At 39.0% G+C, this 27,808-nt stretch overlaps 1 protein-coding gene across 2 annotated transcripts in view; it reads left to right on the top strand.

The window, feature by feature from the left end:
- LOC149165789 (agamous-like MADS-box protein AGL30) overlaps nucleotides 1-27,808 on the top strand; it is a 128,800-nt gene that overhangs the window by 56,884 nt on the left and 44,108 nt on the right. For both annotated transcript variants that reach the window (XM_089432386.1, XM_089432385.1), the window contains exons 9-11: nucleotides 18,317-18,367; nucleotides 18,529-18,659; nucleotides 18,802-19,162. In XM_089432386.1, the coding sequence (XP_089288512.1) occupies nucleotides 18,317-18,367; nucleotides 18,529-18,659; nucleotides 18,802-19,162 (543 nt within the window). The remainder of the gene's footprint in view (nucleotides 1-18,316; nucleotides 18,368-18,528; nucleotides 18,660-18,801; nucleotides 19,163-27,808) is intronic.

Here is a 27,808-nt window from a genome sequence, read left to right as displayed (position 1 = left end):
CTTCATATCCTTCAATGTCGTGAGATGTGCCGAGATCTAACTTAAGGGGTTCCATCAGGGTATGTGCCTCTTGGGTCAGAGAAGCTTAGAACCACATTGTTGACGAAGGCAGAAAACGAGGTGGACAAAATGCTTGAGCCTATTAAAAAATCAGCATGGCCAATAGCTGGGGTTAACATTGTTCCTTATGGATGGACAAATCCAACATGACACCCACTCATCAACTTCATGGTGTCTTCCTTGAATGGTCTAGTTTTCTTGAAAGCAGTGGATGCACTTGGACAATATAAGGATGCACAATATATGGGTGAGTTGTTTATTAAATTTATTGAAGATGTAGGTGTTGATTCTTGTGTGCAAATCATTACCGATAATGCACTTGTTTGCAAGGTTGCTGGCATGATTGTGGAAGCTAAATATCCACAAGTGTTTTAGACACCTTGCATTGTCCATTCATTGAACTTAGCACTTAAATATAGTGCTTCTGATGTTTTTGGATTTGAAGCATTATTGAGGATGCACGACATATACGCAACTTTGTACAAAATCATACAAATGCCCTCACTATCTACAAGGAGTACACCAATCTATCACTGTTGAAGATTGCAGATACACGGTTTTCCTCTTCATTCATCATGTTGAATAGGTTGAGGGAGGTCAAGACTGCTCATGGGGCCATGGTTATTTCAGACTTTTGGTCTTTTTGGAGAAAGATAGATCAAGCAATCTCAAAAAGAGTGAAGGACATAGTGTTAGATGATGCTTGGTGGGAGAGGGTAGATCTACTTATTAAGATCATGGACCTTATCATTTCTTTGCTTTGATTTGCAGATACAGACCAACCCATCCTAGGAGAGGTTTATGAGGGATGGGATTCCATGATTAAGTCTGTGAGGAGCATTATTTTACAGAGTGAGTGCCCTGAGTATGAGACATCATCAGAGGCCTTCTTCACCACCATACATGATATTGTTGTCAGCCGATGGGACAAGAATTACACACCTTTACATTGTTTGGCTCACTCATTGAACCCAAAATACTACAACCATGAGTCGCTGAATGGTGGACCTTCTTGCAGATTCCCTCCTCACATGGATGGTGAAATCTCATAGGGAAGGAAAGATGCATTCAAGCGGATTTTTCAGGATAGAGCATCTCTTGATGAGGTGGAGGATGGCTTTGTAGAGTTTTCCATTGGCACTGGTCGATTTGCAGGATATGATGTGATTAGAGACAAGGGGGGCTAAGTAGCCCTATTCTTGGTGGGCAACTCATGGGGCAATAAGCCCTCCTCTACAACAGTTAGCCATGAGGCTCCTCTCTCAGGTGACTTCATCCTTTTGTCGTGAGAGGAATTGGAGCACATATGGGAATTTGTATAGCGTTGAAAAGGGCAGGCTTGAGCAGTCCAAGGCAGAGAGAATGGTGTATGTGCACACCAACCTTCGTCTTATTTACAGGTAGAGGGATGATTGGTTGAAGGGAAAGACAAAGATGTGGGATGTCTTTTCTGATGATATGGGTGTGGACATCAGTGTTGAGTTGGCATTGGCCAACTTGGATCTCAATGAGCCAGTGTTAGAGCTTGTCACATTTGATGATGGTGATACTATAGAGGGGTCATCTTCCATACTAGCAGATGCGAAGATGACTTTGGATACAGAGGAGGAGGATGCAACAAAGGAGAGCAGTGGTGACCATGATGATGAGTATAGTGATGCTGATTTTGATGATGAGGATTTATGACTCATTAGCTACCTACTAGTTTGAGGATTGTAGACTTGTAGTTGTTTTGTATTTTCTATTTCTATTTTCCATTGGCATTGGACTACCTATGTAACACACTTTGATTTTGATGACTTAATGAGAAAATTACAGTGTCTTGTCTTTCTCCTATTGGATCATTGATGAATTGAATATTTATTATGGTTTATCATTTATGTTACAGTTGTATTTGTATGCATAATGTTACTTTGTAAAACTTACATCTAGATGAAGATCTATGTTTGAATCAATGAATTTGTATCATGAATGTGAATTTGTGTAAGAAATATCTAATTTTTAATATATATATATATATATATATATATATAATAATAAAATATAACATGTCCTAACGTGTCTTGTTCAGGGGGGTCGACGTGTCCGTGTTCGATACTCGAATCCCCATGTCCTTCGTGTCCCATGGGCTTATAGGAAGAGGTTTAATAGGCTCTCTTCTAGTAGACCGCTTGCAAGTCTTGAACATGAAGCACTTTCTGACATCCATCTCTTGTTTGAAGCTAACTTAGACCAAGTAATATTTGAAATGGATGATATATACAATCTTGTTTATTTTTCTAGCATCGAAGGTTACCCCCATGCCTTGCTTGACAAGGCTATTGAAAGGTTGCCTAATTTCCAAGGCAACAATGCCATAATTGCCAAGACACACATAAGAAATTTAAACATGTGTGGCCAAGTGGTGTAGTGGGAAAAATTTCAACCATGAGGATGTGAAGATCAAGCTGTTTGTACTTTCACTAGAGGAGGATGCCATGGATTGGTTCTTGAAACACAACAACAATAATTTCACAACTCTTAATGATATCATAACTGCTTTCAACAACAAGTTGGGTGAGAAGAGGGATGAGCGCCATCTCTTGGCTGTAGTAAACAGAATTAAGAAGAAAGAGAACGAAACGATGGTTGAATTCAACAAAAGGTTTAATGATGTGGTCAAGAATTTGCCCCAAGATATCAAACCCCCTGAGAAGAATATCCTCATCGCATATATAAATTCTTTCAATGCTAAATATCAATATGACATATGGGGTAAGGAGCTTGCTACCTTAAGGGATGCTCCACTATGGGCAAAAAAGATAGAGAAACTCATAAGAGTTTTGGGAAAGTCGGATGTTCCAAGATTCACAAGAGGAAATCTTCAAAATCAAAGGCAAAAGCAGAAGTTAAAGAAAATGAGAGTGACCCAATCAAAGAGCTCACACTGTTAATCAAGTCTATGGAAATCAACCATGCGAATCAGATGAACACAATTCAAAATAGACTAGTGGCTATGGAAAGGGCACAAGCACAAAAGTATCAGCCTAGGTCCAATGATAGGTGGCATAAAAATAATGGTCAATCATAGGATCACAAGCTTCCTAATCCATTGGAATCTACTAACCTAGTAGATCAACCTCCCCCATATTGTAGACCATGTGATGAATGTGAAAATTCGGTGACTCGAATTTCTACTGGAACAAATGATTACGTTTTTCCTATTTGTTAGTTACCGAACCAAATTATTTATTATTGTTGAAATTTGGTACCGGAGGACAGGTGGTTCCCTTAGGCTTTGATCTTTGGCCTAGGGAAAAGTGTCCAAAAGAATTTAATTTTTCTCCTAAAGTGACTTTATAATTTTATAAAGTTAAATTTAATTTAAAAGTGACTTTAAGTGATAAAGTTACTAAGTCTAATTTTAAAGTGACTTTTATAAAGTCAATGAAAAATTAGAAAGGAAAAGTGACTTTGGAAATAAATGACTAAGTGGGTCTTTATTAGAGTGGGGTGAATTAAAAAAATAAAAAGTGAGATTTAAATGAGCATTTAATCTCAGCCTTAGATCTCAATCTATTTCAGCCATTGGATTTAGGGATCACCCAAAAGTCACTTGGGGTTAGATTAAATGAGGAAAATGTCATTCATTCTTTCATGAGCAGATTGAGAGAAGGAGAGCAAGAGAGCAAGGGAGATTTCTGGACAGTGAGCTGCGGAGTTTCAGCACAGCGGAGTTTCAGTAGTGGAGTTTCAGCAGAGCGGAGTTTCAGCAGCGGAGTTTCAGCAGGGCGGAGTTTCAGCAAGTCTGTACAACGAAGTTTCAGCAGGGCGGAGTTTCAGCGAGGCGGAGTTTCAGCAAGGATGAGTTTCAACAAGGCTGAGAAAAGTTGTAAAAGTTTGCTTGCTGATTTTTGCTGAATATTTCTCTTACTGTAAAAAGGCATTTTCCAGAAATAAAGAAGAGCTCTCAAACTGGTTTTCCCCAAGAGTTGTAGGGGGTTTTTCCAGGGTCACATTGACCAAAAATCTCAGTGTGTTTTAATGGCTGTTTATTACTGCTGATTTTTATTTCTGCAATTTCTAGCATTCTGTAAAATTTCCAGAATTTGTGTTTTCAGCAAATTTATTTTTTCCAGCTTGTTAAATGTATGGTTATGGGAAAGGGCATTTAACTATATGGGAGAAATAAGGAGAAACTGAAAACCGGGGTGGGAAATGAAAAATTTCTACAATTATTTCCTACAGTAAACACTGAAACAAATACACTGTAGCCTACACCATTTAAATTATAAGTGGAAACAAGAAACTAAACAAGAAAGAAATACAACACATTTACATAGTTATTTTTGGACAAATGTCCCTGGAAAAACCTAGCGTGGGAAGACCAGTGCAGCAGCTGAGGGTATTATTATTATGTAGTAGTAATTTCTGGATACAATCTTTGGATGCCCACCCGACAATCTAATTACAGAGAATATCACTGACAGAAAGATAAGTGAGGTTACCTCACACTATTACTGGAAATCCTGGATGATCCAACCACCGAATGAGCTGCCCTTGGCTGCCTCTGTGCAGACAATGCGTCAGCCCAACGTCACACCCTCTGGGGACATTGTCACCCCTTCAGCTAATCGATTTGCCTCTGAGATTCTGCTCTCCCGGTCTCACACCTCGATTTCTAGCTACAGAAATCGATCTCCCCAACAAATATTCGGACTCCCTCAAGGCTCTGCTCTGCCTCTGCATCAACGTACATTGCTTTTGCGTGGCCCTGTGCCATCCTTTTTTGTCTTTGCGCTGCCTCTTCTAGATCTCTCTCTGCCTCCTCTGCTGAGTATTCTCTGACCGGGAAAGATTTCCCTTTGGATACTATCCCTGCCCCTCACTGCAAAAGATCACTATCGAAAACCTCTTCGGCAGCTGCTTTGCTTTAGAAAATTGAACTTTTGATCTCCCCTCTGTGTGTTTTCCAAGTGCCCCTCAAGCCTCTTCTTATATCTTTCTATTGGACAACCAACGGCCCAGATTAACTTCTAATCAATGGCTTAGATCATTTTGGCTTGATCCTCATCTTCTTCTAGAAGTTACACCCACAATTAGATTAATACCCTTCAATTATTTTAATTTCATAAGTTTAGACTTAGGATCCCATTAAAAATAATTAATTATTTTAATAAAACTGTCTCCGGGTGGAATTTCCCAAAACAATTTTTGGGTATTGGAGAATGCATGTGCTTAAGCCTCCCAAAAATTTTTGAGAGCACATCCGATGCTACCAGAAATCAACAATAAATTTCATAATGAAGCCACTTTCCCTGTTGTTAGAAGAATTGTTGAAAGTGGTATGGTATGTACAAGTGATTAGATAAATATGGTGGGCAAGAAACATGATGTTTCCATGGAGAATTTGATAGAAACCATTGAGAAAAGTCAATGTTCAAAGAACCTATCCATGCATAGTGTGAACAACACCTTTGATATAAATGATAAAGTCACAAAATTATTTTGTGAAAAACCCTCACCTGATCAAATCCTTGAGATGGCAAGGGATAAAGGCGTGACTTATCAAAGGAGAAACAAGGACCAAGGATAATGGCAAAATGTTGCTAAGGTGTTTTCACCCACTACTTGAGATCTTAATGTGGACTTAGGAGGATGGATAAATAATGCTAAGATCTTGGTGCCAGTAACTGAGATGCTCAAGATTCCTTCCTAGAAGTCCAAATTGCTAAAAGCCATTGAGGCCCTCATGGAAAATAAATTGAGAATTTTGCCAAGGATAGAATTGAAGATGACCCAATAATTGTGCAAAGTATGGATAAAGGCAACGATAATAAAGATAATCAACCTTTTAATCACCTTATTGGTTAATGCTCATCTTCTATATAATTGTATGTTGGACTCAGGGGCTTCATCTAGAGTTATGACTGAAAAGGTGATGGAACAACTTAATTTGAGAATATCTAGGCCTTACCATAACATTTGTGCCATGGATTCCAAGAGGATTGAAGTGTGTGGTTTGATCAAGGATCTCCAAGTCCACGTGGTAGCATAACAAGATATTTGATCACCATGGATATTTTGGTGATTGATGTACTATTAGTTTTTGAGTATGGTGGTAGCATCAGACAAGTGTTCTAGTCTCAGATGGTGCTAAGAGGCTAAGGAACACATGATCTTCATAACCTAGAAATGGTTTCGCGAGATATGGCTCTAAAACACCTTAATTAAGTTAATTAGCCAATAATTAAATTATTTCCTATTTCTAACTTAGGAAAGTTGGATAATTAAAATTAATTAATTAAGGATGTGCGAGATTGCTCTAAAGACTTCTATTGATGAAGTCTAATTGATCTTAGTCGTTGATGAGGATGTAATTTTGGTTGATGAAGTCGTAATGAGAGATTATACGAGTAGCTCAAAGGGATGGAGAGAGAGACAGTTGTGAGAGCATCACTTATCTTGGCAGGTTGAGTTACCCATTAAACAACTTTAGTGAGGCCACAATTTGAGCTAGAGGGAGAGCATCAGAAAGAGGGAGCAACAACAGATCATAGAGCAAAATTCCCGAGAGTTTTCTAGTATTTCTCCAGTGTCGGATTGGTAGGAGAAAGGAGGCTGAACTATTTGCAGAGAGGGCCACAAAGGCTAGTGCGAATTGCTAGAAACCCGAGTGCAAGTTGCCGGGAGAGCCACAAATCAACAACTAGAGGCTGGATCTATTTCAAGGAAGAGGTGCAAGTGGTTTCCAATGATAGAGGGAGGCTGGACGACTCACTTGGAGCCAATTTCTAGGCAGTGCAAAATTTCCAGAGTCAATAGTGCGGATTTTAGGGTGCAGAGCGAGTAGCCAGTGTGGGATTCGAGCAGGCCAGAGGAGGCCAAGTCGATTTGCAGAGGAGATTTGGGATCTCCAAATATTTTGCCAATATATTTTTCTGGAGGATTGCCAATCAGGCATCCAGAGTATTGTATTCTCCAATTTGCTACATAATAATAAAATAAACCCTCATTTGCTGCATTGGTTTTCCCTTCGGGGTATTCCTGAGGACTTTTCAGTCCAAAACAATTGTGTCGATTTTATGTGTGTGCATCTATTTCTCAGTTCTTGTTTTACTTCCACAACATATTTTTTATTGTGAAGAATTGTAGTGTGATTTATTTGTTATTTTCTGTAAAACAAATAAATTTCTAATTAGTTAGAAGAATAAATTCTAGTGGCTGCAATTTCAAGGAAATTTCACATGTACTTGATGCATGGTGAATTCTTTTATCAAGGAAGTGGGCATGTACTTTGCCTCCTTTGCCGAGTATTCTCTGATCGGGAAAGATTTCCCTTCAGATACTATCCCTGCCCCTCTTTGCAAAAGATCACTATTGAAAATCTGTCCAGCAGCTGCCCTGTTTCAGAAAATTGAACTTCTGATCTCCCCTCTGTGTGTGTTTCCAAGTGCCCCTCAAGCCTCTTCTTATATCTTTCTATTGGACAACCAACGGCCCAGATTAACTTCTAATCAATGGCTTAGATCATTTTGGCTTGATCCTCATCTTCTTCTAGAAGTTACACCCACAATTAGATTAATACCCTTCAATTATTTTAATTTCCTAAGTTTAGACTTAGGATCCCATTAAAAATAATTAATTATTTTAATAAAACTGTCTCCGGGTGGAATTTCCCAAAACAATTTTTGGGTATTGGAGAATGCATGTGCCTAAGCCTCCCAAAATTTTTTGAGAGCACATCCGATGCTACCAGAAATCAACAATAAATTTCATAATGAAGCCACTTTCCCTGTTGTTAGAAGAATTGTTGAAAGTGGTATGGTATGTACAAGTGATTAGATAAATATGGTGGGCAAGAAACATGATGTTTCCATGGAGAATTCGATAGAAACCATTGAGAAAAGTCAATGTTCAAAGAACCTATCCATGCATAGTGTGAACAACACCTTTGATATAAATGATAAAGTCACAAAATTATTTTGTGAAAAACCCTCACCTGATCAAATCCTTGAGATGGCAAGGGATAAAGGCGTGACTTATCAAAGGAGAAACAAGGACCAAGGATAATGGAAAAATGTTGATAAGGTGTTTTCACCCACTACTTGAGATCTTAATGTGGACTTAGGAGGATGGATAAATAATGCTAAGATCTTGGTGCCAGTAACTGAGATGCTCAAGATTCCTTCCTAGAAGTCCAAATTGCTAAAAGCCATTGAGGCCCTCATGGAAAATAAATTGAGAATTTTGCCAAGGATAGAATTGAAGATGACCCAATAATTGTGCAAAGTATGGATAAAGGCAACGATAATAAAGATAATCAATCTTTTAATCACCTTATTGGTTAATGCTCATCTTCTATATAATTGTATGTTGGACTCAGGGGCTTCATCTAGAGTTATGACTGAAAAGGTGATGGAACAACTTAATTTGAGAATATCTAGGCCTTACCATAACATTTGTGCCATGGATTCCAAGAGGATTGAAGTGTGTAGTTTGATCAAGGATCTCCAAGTCCACGTGGTAGCATAACAAGATATTTGATCACCATGGACATTTTGGTGATTGATGTACTACTAGTTTTTGAGTATGGTGGTAGCATCAGACAAGTGTTCTAGTCTCAGATGGTGCTAAGAGGCTAAGGAACACATGATCTTCATAACCTAGAAATGGTTTCGCGAGATATGGCTCTAAAACACCTTAATTAAGTTAATTAGCCAATAATTAAATTATTTCCTAAGTCTAACTTAGGAAAGTTGGTTAATTAAAATTAATTAATTAAGGATGTTCGAGATTGCTCTAAAGACTTCTATTGATGAAGTCTAATTGATCTTAGCCGTTGATGAGGATGCAATCTTGTTTGATGAAGTCGTAATGAGAGATTATACGAGTAGCTCAAAGGGATGGAGAGAGAGACAGTTGTTTGAGCATCACTTATCTTGGCAGGTTGAGTTACCCAGTTCACAACTTTAGTGAGGGCACAATTTGAGCCAGAGGGAGAGCATCAGAGAGAGGGAGCAACAACAGATCATAGAGCAAAATTCCAGAGAGTTTTCTAGTATTTCTCCAGTGTCGGATTGGTAGGAGAAAGGAGGTTGAACTATTTGCAGAGAGGGCCACAAAAGCTAGTGCGAATTGCTAGAAACCCGAGAGTTGCCGCGAGAGCCACAAATCAACAACTAGAGGCTGGATCTATTTTCAGGAAGAGGTGCAAGTGGTTTCCAATGATAGAGGGAGGTTGGACGACTCACTTAGAGCTAATTTCTAGGCAGTGCGAAATTTCCAGAGCCAATAGTGCGGATTTTAGGGTGCAGAGCGAGTAGCCAGTGTGGGATTTGAGCAGTCCAGAGGAGGCCAAGTCGATTTGCAGAGGAGATTTGGGATCTCGAAATATTTTGCTAGTATGATTTTCTGGAGGATTGCCAGTCGGGCATCCAGAGTATTGTATTCTCCAATTTGCTACATAATAATAAAATAAACCCTCATTTGCTGCACCGGTTTTCCCTTTGGGGTTTTCTTGAGGACTTTTCAGTCCAAAATAATTGTGTTGATTTTATGTGTGTGCATCTATTTCTCAGTTCTTGATTTACTTCCACAACATATTTTTTATTGTGAAGAATTGCAGTGTGATTTATTTGTTATTTGCCGTAAAACAAATAAATTGCTAATTAGTTAGAAGAATAAATTCTAGTGGCTGCAATTTCAAGGAAATTTCACATGTACTTGATGCATGTGGAATTCTTATCCAGGTGGATGTTGGTGGCCACCCGCCTATCCCATTTGGACCCCCAGAACTGTCTCTTTCTGTTTTTTAGTTTCCTTAATTGTAGCACAATTTACTATTTTTAACAGTTTTTCGGGTTCTGAACTTTCAGAGTTGTTTTGAGGCCCTAAACGACGTTTTTTGGGAAATCTGGGAGCAACATGGGTCCCTGGACAAATGTTGCTGTTCCCAAAGTTGTAGTCCTCGGATAGATCTTTCTAACGAGCTATGGTACATGTCAAACGGAGATCGTATGCCAAAGTTACGACCCCACGAAGTTGATGTACCAATTTACCCAAAACGGGGCCCGTATTGTGATGTTTCATCTCCTAGGGTTAGGTTTTTGGATGTTTAGGGTTTTCCATTGTTTCTCAACAATAAATAGGCCTTCGAGCCTCATTGTAACATAGTTCATAGGCATGTAGCCGCCACATCTCTTCTCAGAGATAAGCTACCATCGCCCTAGCTGGTTTATTTCAGTTTCTGTTTGTAAGCATATTTCAGTGTTTTACAGTAATGAAATGAAGTATTATTTTGACTGCATCTCTATATGTATGGTTATATCTGTAATTTGTTGCATCCCTGTTTAAATCTAGATCAGTGGTATGAGAGTGGTCTGCTCTTTCTCTGTCTTTCTTTGCATGTCCCCAACAAGGTCAGGATATAAGGAGTTAGGGCTTGAATTGATCGAACCTTTGCAAGACTAGCCTCACAAATCCCGACGGCCTCCCATGGCGGATGAAAAGAAAGACGAGGGGGCAGGAGATCTTATCAAAATCTTGCTCGAAGAAGTCCTCGAGTGACAAAGGAACATGATGATGGACAACTTTGCCCAGATACTTCAGCAGCTACCCAGAGGCGATGCATTAGCTTCCAACAGCTACCCAGAGGCGATGCATTAGCTTCCAACAGCTACTTTGGAAACGCCACACCCTTTAAGGTACAAGTTAATTTTGAAATCCCCATATTTGAGGGTAAGATAGACACAGATGCCGTAGATAAATGGTTAAATCTGCTAGAAGGGTATTTTTCTGTTCATGATTTTTCTAGTCGGGAAAAGATTATCTTTGCTCTTCTCAAAGCAATCCCCCACGTCAAGGACTGGTGGGAAACCTACTGCAAACAGAAGGATGAAAGTATGGGCTCACTATTTTCAGTCGCACCCACTTGGAATTCATTCTGGGATGCCATTAAGGAGCAGTATTACCCTGTCAAAAGTTAGGAGGACAAATACATAAAGAGGACCATGCTGCGACAGGGAAGAGACCAAGATGTGCCAGAGTTCACAAACATTTTTCATACCCTTCGCACACAGTTGGGTATCAAGGATTCTGAGCTGCATTTGGTATTCAAATACCACGATTGCCTACACATATACATCCAAGAAGAGATGGAGTTCCTGAACATCTCCTCGCTTGGCACGACGTACCGATACGCTGTCAAAATCGAGTAGAAGTTCAAACAAAAGAAGCGAGACTTTGGATTTGCGAATCCAAAGCAAGGGAAAGGCTTCCCCAAATCGTAAAACCAAGGACAAAGCCAAGACGGGGCATCCCAAGACAACTCGTCACAAGAAAAGAACAACACCATGAAGTCGAAGAAGGACATAGGAAAGTGGTGCGAGTTCCATAAGAGCCCCACTCACAACACAAGTGAGTGTCGGACCAAGCAGTCGCTGGTGGCCGAGTTGAAGGCTTCAGAATCAGATGCATGTTCCGACCCTGAATCAGAACCCGACAAGGGGAATGGCAAAGGGAAGCAGATCACTGACGCGGAGCCTAGCGCCACTGTTGCCATCGCCAAGATCCAGAAGAATGAGCCCGATGATCCAGAAGAGGGGGAGTGTCTTTTCCACTCACAGATGTGGGTGAAGGGTTCGCTGCTGCAATTCGTTGTCGACAGTGGCAGCCAAAAGAACATCATTTCAGCAAAGGTTGTGAAGCGGTTGGGCCTACCGACTACACCACACTCGCAATCGTACAGTATTTGGTGGCTTCACCAAGGACGAGATCTCCGAGTCCGCCAGCAATGCCACCTTCCTTACAGCATCAAGCCCTTCATAGAGGAGGTATTGTGTGATGTTGCACCTCTTGATGTTTGTGATGTATCATTAGGCCAACCATACTTGTGGAGGCGACATGCTGTGTATGAGTCCAGGCTTCGTGCTGTTATTATTACTTTGGGTAATTCATTATACAAGATATCGAAGGTAGCCCCACCTACCACCACCTCTTCGATCACTGCTAAGGCAGGCAACAAGCTCATCTCCCAGACAAGGAAATTCATTTTCTGTTTGGTTCAATCCCAAAGTAAGGGGAAGATTGTTGCCACATCCATGACCCTCGCGAAGTGTTCCTCCACGTAGCAACAACAACAGATGCATACGGTCGTGAAAATAGACAGGAACAACTTCTCCTCACCCACAGGGATACCACACAAGTTTTAGGTGGGCAACAAACTCTGTTTGCATCGGCAGAAAGAACGCCTTACTAGAACCCATCAGAAGCTCAGACCACTCCGACATGTTCCTTACACCATTACCAAGGCTGTGGGAAACATTGCTTTGGAGCACATCATTCTCTTGTTCCTTCGCCTGCACCAAGTATTCAATGTGTACCACCCCCGACCATGCTTCCCACCATTACTGGACACATCTGAGATTGCAGAACAGCTCACTAGGGACCAAGTTCAGCAAATGGAGGAACTCAACGCAATGGGGACCATTGCTTCCTAAGGGGGGAGGAATGATCTAGGTGGATGTTGGTGGCCACCCACCTATCCCATTTGGACCCCCACAACTGTCTCTTTCAGTTTTCCAGTTTCCTTAATTGTAGCAGAATTTACTATTTTTAGCAGTTTTTCGGGTCCTGAACTTCCAAAGCCGTTTTGAGGCTCTAAACGACGTTTTTTGGGAAATTTGGGAGCAACATGGGTCCATTGACTGATGTTGCTCTTCCCAAAGTTGTAGTCCTCGGATAGATCTTTCTAACTAGCTATGGTGCGTGCCAAACGAAGATCGTATGCCAAAGTTACGACCCCGGGAAATTGATGTACCAATTTACCCAAAACGGGGCCCATATTGTGGCGTTTCATCTCCTAGGGTTAGGTTTTTGGATGTTTAGGGTTTGCCATTGTTTCTCAAAAATAAATAGGCCTTCAAGCCTCATTGTAAGACAGCTCAGAGGCATGTAACCGCCACATCTCTTCTCAGAGATAAGCTACCATCGCCCTAGCTGGTTTATTTCCATTTCTGTTTGTAAGCATATTTAAGTATTTTACAGTAATGAAATGAAGTATTATTTCGGCTGCATCTCTCTATATGTATGGTTATATCTGTAATTTGTTGCGTTCCTGTTTAAATCCGGATCAAATTCTTTTATCAAGGAAGTGGGCAATTGATTCGGGTGGTAGTTTACATATGGATTTGTCAATTGCCACCATTCCTAAGAATGAGGGCATCATGGTTAGACTAGACAGAGAATTGGAAAGGAAGTTCCATGTAGAAGATCCTAAGAAGTCGAACAATGAAATGATGTATGAATCATATGAGATGGGAAAGTATGTTGTGTTGTCTAACTTCTTGATTCCCATGAATGATGAAGGTAAGCAAGCTAAGACTAGCAAGGTGTGGTACATTAACATTGATGGAGCTTGCTCTAAGTTTGGCAAGAGTTACGGGGTTGTGTTCACTTCCCCTTCAGGAGAGGTGTCCTATTTCTCTTATAGGCTTGAGTTTCATGCAACCAACAACTTAGCAGAATATGAAGCGCTTCTCTTGGGTCTAGCATTGGCAAAAGATATGGGCATTAAACTTTTACACATCAAGGGAGATTCAAACTTGGTCATCCTCCATGTTAAAAACAAGTTTGCTTGTAAAAAATGAAAGGTTGAAAAGGTATAGGGTTGCTATATGGAACATAATGGAATTCTTTGATGCTTGAGACTTGGTAGCAATTCCTAGAGAAGAAAACAAAAGCGCTGATTGTATGGCAATAGACTCATATCAAGACAAGCGACAAAATTGCACGTTGTCCTTTCCCACAGATGAAGTCACTATAGAAAAATTGAAATGAAAACCCAATAGAGCTCTCGAGATGTCCAAATTTGAATTCCTGTGCCAGAACCAACTTAAAAGATAATCAAAGACTCCAGTGTCTTTCAAAAGGATAATTCCTGTGCCTAGAGTAAGCTTGATATCAACAGAAACTCACTGCCGTCAATGATGTCCTTATGCCCAGAATAAATTAAGACTAAAAGAAGCTTGCTCCCTCAAATAGAAGTCTTATGCCAAAACAAAATTAAGCCTCCAAGAATTCGCTGCCTTAGATAAACCTTTGCCCATAACAGAATGGAATAACAAGAAGGTGTCAACTAGGGTGGAATCTTTCACCACCGAAATTGACAAGATAAAAGGGGTCTTAAAGCCCTCAGAGCCTCGAGCTCAAGAAAAAATAGAGATAAATTGATCCACAATGATGATCTAAATGAACTCAACCCTCTTGTATTTATAGATTTCCTTGAGGGGATTCTCCTCTTCAATTAATTGAGTAAAAGTCACTCCAAACCCAAACTTTGGGTTTCATTGCTCAACTGCCCCAAAACTCGCCCACACATTAGGTATTTTGAGGTTTTCCCCTTTATCAAGGACTATAGCCAACGAGGATCGATAGGCTACTTCGTCTTTGGCTTTTGAGTGATTACTTTCTCGGAACATTACAGGGGCTTTTGTGCCTTCTCGAGAAATAACAATTGCCTTGGGTTACCCTTCTAATGGTGAATACATTTGTTAGTTTTTAGACAATTCCGAGCATGTTGGTATCTTGTGATGCAGCCTATATTTAGGAGTTCATGGTTGATATGCTTAATAATGTAGAGGGTGCCATGTGGCACATGTTGGGGATTTGTTGACTATTTGAAGAGAGGAGGTTGCATGCTTGAGGGTTCTAATGCTTTCGAGGTTGCATGCTTGTCCTGTTTCTTAGCTCACGAGGAGGTGTGCCCCACATGAAACATACAAATGCTATTTAGGTTTTATTGGTTTAATTTTCATGCATGATGAGTGTGCCGTAGTGTACCCATTTGTTTTTTCCTTTGAGGAGAGGGTGCAAAGCAAGCAGCTAAGGAAAACTTTCATTTCAAAGGAAAGCATACTTTTTGAGGAGAATGCAACTTTTATTCCCTTTGAAGGAAAGTGTTTTATTTGGAGATTCCTTTGCCCTTTGGAGATGGTTTGACTTTGTTTGCATGCATCTATGTTTAGCAAAATGAGGGCTTCTTATTTGGAAAATATTTTTCACTTTTCCTTTCTTCTTTTTGCCTTTGTTCTCTCTAACTTATGTGCCCCACTTAGAGGATATATTTTATGTAAGTCTGAATGACTACTTTGGACTCTGAAGATACTTCCTACACAATTGGGAGAAACTCAAACACCCTAGTTCGGGATGATTTTCTTGGATTCCTTTTCTCTTCTCTGTGAAAGCAAGTTGCTTTCCTGTGCCAATCAGAGCTTTTCTTGTTTTTTTCTAATGAACCATCTTTTGTAAAGTTCCATGCTTCATTCTATAAGAGCTGGAGAGTGCCATTGAGTTGGTTGATCATTATGTCACTTGGTTTCTCTAGTCTTCCTTTCCATTCCATTCCATACAATTCCATTCCATGCAGGGGTATGGAAGAGAACATACCATTCAATTAGAGTTATAGTTCTCTGCCATCTTGTTCTTGTGATTTCATCCTTCAGCTTCATGGTAGAAAATGCTTTGGAGGTGACTCGACGTCCCCTAAAGTGCTTTGAATTTGAAGCCAATATCTCTTTACTTTCTACACAGAGCACTTTGGAATAATTGTAACAGTTATTGGGGACTAAATCTCATTTTATTGGTGTGTTTGATTGCCTGACTTGGAATTCAGCCTTGTGCATCATTCCTGTTTGATCAATTTTTTTTCTACTTTTGACTCCATTACCCATGGAATTCAATGCACTGCAGTCACAAACAAAAGTTTATCTTGATTGCTTTGAGAGGTTTACAAACAGATATGCACTTCTCAAGCACAAATTTGGTGTGTGTGAGAGCATATTTGCACAGAAAACGAAGTTCACTGAGAAATATAAGTGTTAATCTGAGCATTAGCTTGCTGTCCCATTGATTTCGTGACAGGAATCAGGTTTGATAATTAAATTGAAGGGAACCAATTTGTGGATTTGAAGTTTCTTTGCTGGTGAAAGTCAGATTTTTACATTTAAGATCACATAGGGATTCCCCCCCTCAGGCTAGAAAAGCACTAGCCCAAGGTGCAGAGGAACTGGACAATAGGTGATAGCGCGCCCTCCCTAGTTAGCTTTTTACCGGACAGTTTTGATTGTTAATGAGATGAAGATATTTTGTTTTACTTGGGGTCTTCCCTGAAACAACCTAGTTTACAGCAATGTCACATGGTTCGGGTTCGAATTCGAATTCGCTTACAATTAAGTTCGATTTGAGTTCGAATTTTTAGATGAGGTTTGTATGAGGTTCCCCATTAGGTTCGTTCATGTATATAATTTTAAATATATAATAATAATAATAATAATAATAATAATAATAATAATAATAATAATTAAAATTACATAAATCTTTTATATTCATTTATAATTAATATATATTTATAATTTTAATCATATACTATATCAATAAATTTATAATTTTCAGATTCCAACGCGCTGCGTCATTAAACCTATAAGTAGGCTTAAAATCATAACTAACAAAACTGATTCGGAAAAGCACGCATTGTGGAATAACGTATGGTCTAATTAATGCTAAATTCTACTACAAATTTTGGTTCAGCCGTTTTATCTTATCGCGCTTAAGATTCATACAACGAAGAATTGGTTTACGTTCTTTCTTTTTCTTGAAAGGAAAGCTTCCATGGACACATACATTTTGTTATAATTTCTCTCAAGAACTGAATCAACTAAATAAAGAATCGGCATATCAAGGCGATGACGGACTTAAACGCCCAGAATTTAACTTCTAAAAAAAATGTCAGGTGAGAAATGTCCCAGCAGGACTCGATCCCTTGCGGCAGAGGTGCGAAGCCATCCTTCGTTAAAATGTTTTGGTAAACAGGGCCAACAGAAGGCTCGCCGATCTGTGCTTTCTTTCCCTCTTCGATCTTCACCACAAAATTCTGAGTCTCCTCCATACTTCAAGAAGCGATCTCCCTGCTCCTTCGCGTCTGCTATCTATTAAATTTTTGCTTAGAAATTGTGGAGCCACGGGAACACTATCCGTAACCTCAACGCAACAGGAACTAAGATAAAGTCTAACCTTCTCGAACCTAAATGAACTTTTTTTTTTTTTTGAAATTCGCCGAATTTCGGACCTCAATGTTTAGGTTCGACGAACCCTGTGACACTGGTTTACAGGATTCAACTTCAGCAGGGAGGTGCGCTTCAAAGTTCAAAACTGAAATCACCAAGTCAAATCTTGGATCCTGATCTTGCGTTGGAGAAGGATTCACTTCTTGAGCAATAACTAAGCAGATTGAGTTACACTCTTCTAAGAGTAGTCCTCCTTGTGGTTGACCTCAACCCAAGGGTATTGAGATCATATTTTTGCACAACTGCTTCACTAGAGAATAGTCAACTCCGTTCTTCAGCTGGGAGGACATTCGATAATTTTGTTCTTTTTACTGCTGCAGTTGAGCAAAAGGCTTTGTCCCTGGTGCATGACCTCTCATTTCACTGGATGTTTTCTCTGATATTCTCCTGGTATCCATTCAGGGCAATTTGGCAAATTCATAACTTGTGCAGACTATTATCATTTATGGTCTTCCTTGGAAAGGGTGTACCATCAACAGAAATTGTGGAGAATTTTCTCTCAGGATGGGGGAAATGATTAGACATTGTTATGGCTGACTTAGTCAATGATATATTATATCTGTAGTTTGTATTTTACTTTTGTATCCCACCTACCTCAACTACTGGTTACAGATATGGGAGATTTGGTGAAAGATAATGTCTCAGATACCTATACATAAAATATTCTCCATGATTTTGTACTCCTATATATTATATATACCTAACGATATATAGCGTACATTGTTTACAGTTGTTGCAATCTCTCTCTCGCACTTTCTTTCTTGGGGGATTGTTTCCATTCCTGTTCATTTGTACACATATCATGTTTCAAGAAGGATATGTGTCCTACATCAATTTTCTGTCAACATTTACCTCAATGATCAACATAGATGTTGCGGATTGCCTCATGAGTCATAAGTTTTCTGTAAATAAAGTGCACCTGCCCTGTGTATGCAACTTCTACTACAAAATCAACTATGAACTTTGTAGTTCCTTCTTACATCAGCAATAAACTATGTAAGTGTTGATATAACATGCAAAATCTGTGTATGAATCCTGTTTTTATAAAATAAGTTTCATCAAGCCATAAATTAATCTTATTATTCCTTTACTTGTGCCTTGATATTATTTCTTTTTGTTTCTAACAGCATTTCACGATATGATCTCTGGTACAGGAAGCACTAAAGAATGACCAGATTCCGACGTCTGCAGAAAGAAGTGAAAAGGTACGTATCATTAGGCTTTGTTGACATAATTTATTTCCAAAGAACAGCATCTACAAAGGGTAGAGTAGATACTTCGATTAGTTTTAAGTGTCTACAATATAACTTCTATGGAGTAGTTTACATAAGAGAAAACCATGCAGTCATTTTCTTAAATTTTGCAGCTGTACCACAATAATATATGCTTTCCTTCAGCTCCTGAAGGTACTGAACAATCACAGCTGATGTCTTGGATGCCTACTGATGGTCAACCTTTCATGGTTCATGAAGACCCCACCTTGGGACTCTGTCAGAGGTGGGCCTGCTTATTCCAGATTGTTTTACATGCTCTTCAATTTGGTTATTTTAGACACTTTGGCATTCTTTCCAAGTTTTAAAAATGCATTTCCAGATTGGAGTGAAAATTAATCTTACATGTTAAGTACTTTGTTTTGTAGAGATGTGAAGTGTGCTGCAGATGCATCCCTTCCTGTTCCTTCAGGATTCATGTTCAATTGTAAACAAGGAAATATGGAAGACATATCAAGCCAGTTAGGAACTTTTTCAAACCCATTAAATAGATGTGGGCTGAGTTTGCACTCGGAGTATCAGGATTCCTCATACCATACTGATTGCCAATACACTTGTTCTGATGTAACTGAAGAAAAGGAATCGAAGCCAGAATTGAATCTGCAAGGAACAACCATGGATTATGACACACATTTAATTGGCACGGGGTTTGATGGGCTGCCTCAACAGTGGCCTTCAAGTTATAACCAAACATCAGGGTCACTTTTCGATACCTACATATGTTCATGGGTAAGCACCTTTTTATTGCCAAGTATCCAAAATGGAAACACGCTGGAAATGTGACCCTTGATATATATAGAAAACCATGTTGAAATTTTGAAGGAAAGCATTTGACATTATGATTCAGATTCATGAATAATTGAGCAAGAACATCAAAATGAGAAACAGAAACAACGTGTGATACATCACAATTTGCTTTTCTCTCCCTCTCCACAAAATTATATTGAAATTAAAAAAAAAAAAAAAAAAAAAAAAAAAAAAAAAAAAAAACATTTAACATTGTGATTCAGATACATGAATAAATGAGAAAGAACATTTGAATGAGAAACATAAATGACAAGTGATACTTGTTACATTTTAGGGCTAGATTGTTCTCTGCTATTCATATTACATTTACCCCATAACATCATATCATCATTTGAAATTATGTAGAGAGAACAATAACATCAACAATGCAGTGGAAACAATAGAAGAAAAACATACACAATAGAGACAACAGGATTTTGGTTTTGGGGGGGGGGGGAGAACTCATAAATCAAATCTTCTTCTTCTATTAGATATTCACCAATATTCACCAACGTTCAGCTGAGATACAAATTACAATAAGAATGAGACATATGTCTTTCATCATCAATCATATTAGGCCATCTAGGGCCATCCCCTACCAGAAGACAAGAATAGGGAGGTATTAACCAGCTCTTTTTGATGGATCACCATATTACTGTCACAAGTAGCATATATCTCTGTCAATTCACTGTCATAGAGACAAGCCATACATCACTGTCATATCACTGTCTCATAGAGACACAACCATACATCAAAGATACACTGCCATATCAAGGTCACTGTCATACATAAAATCACTACACAAGAGCACTGTCATATATATATATATAGTACTGTTGTCCCTGTCATATAACACTGCCATCATCATAAGAGTCATTGCCATATATCACGTCTCTGTCAAATCACTTCTTTGCATCACATCACTGTTGTATTGTTGCCATACATCAAATAGCTGTCATACATCACATCACTTGTCACATCATAGGCATGAGAACATTCTGCCATACATCTAGGGCATCAATGCCATAAGTATCACTCTCATAAGTATAGGTATATCTGTCTTAGATCACTTGCATATATTATGGATGTCACTGTCATATGCATCACTCTCAAAGTTCAAACACAGTCACAAGGGCACACATAGCAGCTCATACACAAAGTCTTAATCACTTCAAAAAACTCAGTCGCTAGGGTACATGATCACTGCTGTTGAACATTCATGAAATCACCAAACAGTACCTAGCAATTCATCAATACGGAAGTATATAAAAGATACCTTGAGCAACAGACTCCTGCCATATTTTGTCACAGTCCCAAAGCTTTTCCTCTGAAGATGCTCGGCCCTAGTTAGGGCATCTGTACAGAAGTGCTACAGTCCTCCAATTCGACCTTCCAACTTCTAAAAACCTGTGCTGATCCTTGATTAACCAACCCTTCCTCCTGTGCTGACCTCCATGGGAACTTGGCCCAATTGTCACATCAGATTCAAGTGTATACAACCTCTGTCCAGCATCAATTTAGAGCTTGGCCTTTCCAGAAATGTCACAGAGATGGTACAGCCTAGATACAGCTGAATGAAGGCACCTTTAAGGATTTTCTTCCTTCCCTTTCTTGAGCGAAGATCACAGAGACTAGGAACAAATATTTCGGCCCTGTTCTCAAGTGAGGCTCACCACCAAAATATGCTCAGATATGTCCTTTCTAACTAAGCCATCAAGCTGCTTGTTTTGTTCTAGCTCAATCATAGAATAGAACCAAAAGAGTCATCCACCCTTAGCTTAGAATTGCTCCTGCGGTCAAAATAGAACTCTTTCTCTAAGTGATGCAATGTTTCTTGGATGTTATTGATCAACTGACAAGCCTATCTATTTATATAATCTTGGGGTGCAATGACTAGCCCTTTCTAGGGCATTCCTCAAGCCAAGCCGACTTTGAACTTTTCACCATTCATCCCACTATTTATATAATCTTGGGGTGCAATGACTAGCCCTTTCTAGGGCATTCCTCAAGCCAAACAGACTTGAGCTTTTCGCCATGAAGCCCGCTATATAATATATATATATATATATATATTTTAAATATTATTACCAAATACCTTTATGATTGCTTGCCCAAGTAAAGTTGTCACATCAAATAATAATAAGAGGAGTGCCAAACACATCAATAATAATAATTTTTCTTTTGTCCAATTTGAATTCATCTTTGGGGCAACATGGGCTTTTTTTAGAGTAGATGGGTTTCTTATTGGAAATTCATCCCATAGCTGCGCCAAATTTCAACAGATACATCACAATTTAATTTTACTCCCATCTCTATTTTCTATCTCATAGATGATTACATAATGCAAGTAGTAATATACAAAAACAATCTTTATAAATGAGGCTATATATCCAAAATCAGCTTTTATATATGCGGCTACAATGCTATGTGTATCGAACCGTGACGAATGAACATAGAAATAAAACATGAACTAGGTTGGTAAAGCCCAATAGTCATCATCCTCTTCTCCATATTTATCATGGAAAATAGAACAAGATGCATATTTAGTACTGTTGATTTTGTAGCTTTGAAAGGTCTTCTGCATAGGCTTATGTCTTGCATGTAGGAGAAGAAGTCCTCTTTAGGTGGTTGTTCGAGAGGAGCAACTAATATGATGTTCATCTTAAGTTTTAACTTTAGGAAAAGTACATTGATAAATTATTTAATTAATGTTGACTTTGGGCTAATGTTTTTTTAAGGATAAATAATTAATTATGCAAGTGACTTCGACCTAATCTTCATTGTTGATCAAAGAAAGCTAGGATTTAATCCTAACCCTCAATCAGTTTGGACATTAGGGATTTGTCCCATGCGGAAATTATAAAGAAAACTTGTGGGAAAGGATGAAGACACAATTATAGTTCTATACATGTGGTACATCACAATTTACTTCTCTCTCTCTCATCGTCTCTCTCTATCAAAATTATATTCAAATTAAAAAAAGAAAAGAAAAAGTTTAATACTACGATTCATACTCGTGAATAAATGAGCAAGAACATTTAAATGAGAAACATGAATGACAAGTTATACATTACAATTTACTTCTACACTCATCTCTATTTTATATCTCGTAGATGATTACGTAATGCAAGTAGTAATAGCCTCGAGGGTTAGATCAATTGGTCGAGTCCTCGTTTTTAAAACACCTTTGGTATTGAGAGGTCACGGGTTTAATTCTTTTGACAGTCTCAGGGTTAGGTTTCGTGGTTGAGCTGACAGGAAGTGATCCATATGAGTGGATATGCCTATTTCAAATATTTCGTGGACGTAGTATTCATCGATCTTCGGGGTCCATGAACCACATTGAAAAAAAAAATGCCATTAGTAATATCTAAAAACAATCTTTATATATGAGGCCATATATCCAAAATCGACCCTTTTATATGGCGCTACAATGCTATGTGTATCGAACTGTGACCAATTAACATAGGAATAAACCATGAGCTAATTTTGTAAAATCCCAATAGCCATCATCCTCATCTTCATATTTTTCATGGAAAATAGAATAAGATGCATATTTAGTACTGTTGATTTTGTAGCTTTGGAAAGTCTTATGCATAGGCCTGTGTTTTGCGTTTAGGAGAAGAAGTCCTCCTTAGGTGGTTGTTTGAGAGGAGAAACTAATATGATGTTCTTCTTAACTTTTAACCTAGGAAAAGTTACATTGGTTAATTATTTAATTAATGTTGATTTCGAGTAATGTTTTTCTAAGAATAAATAATGTAGAAATTTATCATTTCCTACCCTGGTTTTTAGTTTCACCTTATTTCTCCCATGTAGTTAAATGCCCTTTTCCATAACCATACATTTAACATGCTGAAAAAATAAATATTGCTGAAAACACAAATTCTGGAAATTTTACAGAATGCTGGAAATTGCAGAAATAAAAATCAGCAGTAATAAACAGCCATTAAAACACATTTAAACACTGAGATTTTTGGTCAACTTGACCCTGGAAAAATCCTCTACAACTCTTGGGGAAAACTAGTTTGAGAGCTCTTCTTTATTTCTAAAAATGCCTTTTTTCACAGTGAGAAATATTCAGCGAAAAAAAATCAGCAAGCAAATTTACAACTTATCTCTTTTCCTGTGCCTCACAGCAAACTGGAAATTACAGCAAACAGGACAGCAATAAATGCTGTACGGCCTCCTCGATTTTTGTGCCCACTTTAAGCATTAAATGCTGTTGTACGACCAACATTAAATGCGCTTACGAACTGCAATAAATGCGCTATATGACCCTCGTTTTGCGTGCAGAAAAATCAGCAAACTATTCCTCGATTTTTGTGCAAACCACTCCTCGAAAATTGTGCCAAAATTTGCCTTTCACTGTGTGCTGAACCAGCTGTACAAATCTGCTCAACTGCTGCTTTGGAATGTGTGCCAAGCTGCTGTCTCCTTCTCCCTGTTCAGAAATCTCTCTTGCTCTCCTTCTCCTAATCTGTTCATGAAAGAATGAATGACCTTTTCCTCCTTTAATCTAACCCCAAGTGACTTTTGGGTGATCCCTAAATCCAATGGCTGAAATAGATTGAGATCTAAGGCTGAGATTAAATGCTCATTTAAATCTCACTTTTTATTTTTTAATTCACCCCACTTTAATAAAGACCCACTTAGTCATTTATTTCCAAAGTCACTTTTCCTTTCTAATTTTTCATTGACTTTATAAAAGTCACTTTAAAATTAGACTTAGTAACTTTATCACTTAAAGTCACTTTTAAATTAGATTTAACTTTATAAAAAAAAATTACAAAGTCACTTTAGGAGAAAAATTAAATTCTTTTGGACACTTTTCCCTAGGCCAAAGATCAAAGCCTAAGGGAACCACCTGTCCTCCAGTACCAAATTTCAACAAATAATTAATTATTTAAGCAACTTAGATCTAATTCTCCACCGTTGATCAAATAAAGCTATGATTAAATCCTAGCCCTCAATCACTTTGGACATTAGGGGTTTTTCCCATGTAGAAATTATAAAGAAAACTTGTGGGAGAGGATGAAGACACAATTATAGTGCTATTGTTGAGAGAGAGATTTTCTCAAGGAGAGTGAGAGACTCCAATATTGAAGAGAAGGGAAAAGGATTGCAGTAGGGGAATTTTGAGAATTTTCAGTGGGGCTGAGTCTAGGAGAGAGAGGCCAAGTTAGTTGGATAGGAGGGCCAAAATATCTATGGTCAAATTTTGCAAGTGCACAGGGGCCGTACTATTGGAAATATAGTAGCCATGGTCGATATTTTCTTCATGTGAAATTAGAAAAAAAATAAGTTTATATTTCCCCCCTAAAATTTATCTCAAGTCGGCCTCCTTTTTCATAAGTCGGCTAGGCCCCTAAGAAGCACCCATTCGACCCCCTTTGATCACTATGAAAAGGAGACCACCTCTCGTCATTCGGCACCTCGATCTATCTTGTCAAGAGCTCTGTTCCAACAAAGAAAGGAAGGAGGGGGCCAAAAATCTTAGGAGGGCTTGGCATTTCATCTTATTCTTGGGTATTGATTTGGCTATTATCTTGATGGTGTTTCTGATGTATTGATGAATCTTGAACTCTCTCTCATAAGGAAGAATTTTTGGGTTTTCCCCTTGTGGGTTTTGCCCTGGCCTCAAGCCTAATTTCTGTGTCTCTTGTCTCATGGTTTCATGGTTATTTTCTACTGCTCTTTCATGGTTTAATGGTTGATATTTTCTTCTGTATAACTGCTTAATGATTTTGAATGAATGCTATGTGGAATTAAAGCTAACTGATCATTGGAAGTAGTTATCATGTAGAAAAAAAATTACTTCTAGCCTGTGCCTTAGAAAATCAACATGGTATCAGAGTTGAGGAGTTGGGGAGTAGTCATGAAAATGGGCATCTGAATTTAATCTTGTTTCTGGGCCACATTCTTGTGGTTCATTCTTGCTTCAGGATTGAGATTCTAAAGAGGTCGAAGGTCTGTGTTCCGTGACAAGGTTCTTTGATTCATGCGAGCTTATATTTAGCACTGGTATCTGTACCATGCAATCTTATTGTGGTTTGTATTGCTTGATTTTTTGTGAGCCTCTTGTGTCATGTATTTCACTGTGAAATTCATGTAGTCCCGAGGCACCTTAACATTGTGATTTCTCTTTGTGGATCTATGCGGGCGTATTGTCTGTTATGTGGGCATCTATGTGGCATCTATTTATGTGTTATGCAAGACCTATTTGTGGTATATGAGCTCCTATGATATGCGAGGTCTTGTTGTATGCGAGGCCTATTCTCTAGGTTATGAAAGCTCCTAAGACTCTTCTTCTCTGCGGTCCTGTGACTCAATGGAGTGATCCAAAGGCAGTGATCTAGTCCAATCTCCTTCTTCGTAACTCTATGGTGTAATTCAAGTTCAATATGATATAAGGAACATGATTTGAGTCTCTATCTTCTGTAATGACAAGCTATGGAATAGATCGGAGATTCTGAAACCTATTGCTAGAGCAAAGCAGAAGTCTGTGTTTCATCTCTGTGGTAATTTGAGTCTGATATTGGTGTGACGAGTTTTGATGATAAAAGGGTCGAGCTCCCTCTATGAGAAAGATCCCATTCTCAAATGCAAATTTTGTACTCAAGTGCAAATCTTGTAGGCATTTCTACTCTATTATAGGAGCTTCTCTATGGAGGCACATTGTACGAAGTCTAAAGCATTCATTCTTTGTGAAAGTTTGCAGACTTAAGGCATCCAAACTCTCTGCGTGGTCTGTTCCTTGTGTTCATGCGAAGATTTGTACTTCTTGTTTATGCATACGAAGGGTCTATAGCTTGTACCTCTTGTATATACATCTGAAGGGCATGTAAACTTGGATATTGATGCAAAGTCTATATCATGTATGACCTCTGTAGCTCCTTTGTGCAAGATCTATGGTACCTTGTCACTATGCAATGATGTGAAGTTTGTAGAGAAGAGATCTAAGTGTTGTCAAGATCTGCAAATTAATCCGAGTTTCATGTGATGTTCGTGGCATTGAATTTTTCATTGAATTCTATGAGGCATCCATATTTCCTCCATGATAAATCCAAACTTTCTAAGTGATCCAAACTATCCAAGCATGAGTGTTCGAGCCTCTGTAAAAGGATCATTGATCCAATGTTAAAGAAGCAATCCAAGATGCATGAGTCTGAAGTTTGTTCAAGCTAGTATATGGTGACATTCGAGATCATCACTATGTCCAATAATTTGAGCTCTTATTTGTGCCTCAAAATAGTGAAAGACTCATATCTATGGTGTTTTGATACTATTTAAAAAGAAGGTCGAAGGAGACACTTCTCTATACTCTTATCTCTGTTTGTGAAAAGATTCAAGAGGCCCTTCTCTATACATAAACGAAGGACATCGTACCATGAAAGAGGCCAACCTAAATGATTTGAAGCAGACTCTCATAAGTCTAAGGAATCATGACAATATTATTTAGAAAATCTATTATACATTGTTTTTTTGAAAACAATGCTCCTCTGTGGCTCAGTATCTCATTAATGGACAATCAAGTTGCATATGAAAGAAGTGGTGATTGACCTGACCCGCCCGAACGAAATTTGGGGTTTCCATGGGTGCATGACCTGAACGAAGGCACGAGGGAGCGTCGGGCAAACGGGTTGCACGAACGTGCAGAAGGCACACGGGCGGTCATGTCTTAGCATTTTTTGCACAACCACATGTTCCCGAGCACCCACACACGGCACGACACGACCCGACTCGACTCGCCCGAACGCATTTGCACGAGCACCCACACACGACATGACCCGACTCGCCCGAACAAAATTTGGGGTTTCCATGTGTGCACAGGCCGAATGAAATTTGGCGTTTCCATGGGTGCACGACCTGAACGAAGGCCCGATGGAGCGTCGGGCAAACGGGCCGCACGAACGTGTATAAGACACACGGGCTATGACGACTTAGAATTTTTGGCACGGCCACATGTGCCCGGGCACCCACACACGTCACAACACGACCCGACCCGCTTGAACGAAATTTGGGGTTTCCATGGGTGCACAACCCAAACAAAGACACGAGGGAGCGTCGGGTAAACGGGCCGCACGAACGTGCAGAGGGCACTTGGGCGGTCACGACATAGCATTTTCGGCACGGCCACGTGTGCCTGGGCACCCACACACAGCGCGACACGGGATGACTCGGCCCGCCCGAAGGAAATTTGGGGTTTGAATGGGCGCACGACCCGAAGGAAGGCACAAGGGTAGGTATATCTTTGACTCTAATACATAAATATACCTAGTGTAACATGCCCTTAAGGTCTTCAACATTTTCTTTTGACTCTTTATAGCACTTTAACATGTGCTAGGCTATTCCAATGAGCAAGAAACTCAATGATATATATATATATATTTCTTTTCTTGAATAAATACAAATATCAAAAGTACATTTATGAAGACCGAACCCAGTTACACTTTCTTCAACACCCCCTCTTAACTAGGGAGGTATTCATAAATCATTACAAGGTGTTTGGCTATTTTTCAATCTTGAATAATTCACATAAGAGAAACTGGATTGGGCATCATATTAGCCAACATTGTTCATAGCAAG

This window comes from Pinus tabuliformis, chromosome 5_1 (genome assembly GCF_031772625.1).
Source record: "Pinus tabuliformis cultivar Carrire ecotype Pingquan chromosome 5_1, CPIR1, whole genome shotgun sequence".
Taxonomy (NCBI): domain Eukaryota; kingdom Viridiplantae; phylum Streptophyta; class Pinopsida; order Pinales; family Pinaceae; genus Pinus; species Pinus tabuliformis.
The sequence above is the reverse complement of the archived record's forward strand: the minus strand, read 5'-3'. Positions and strand labels throughout refer to the sequence as shown.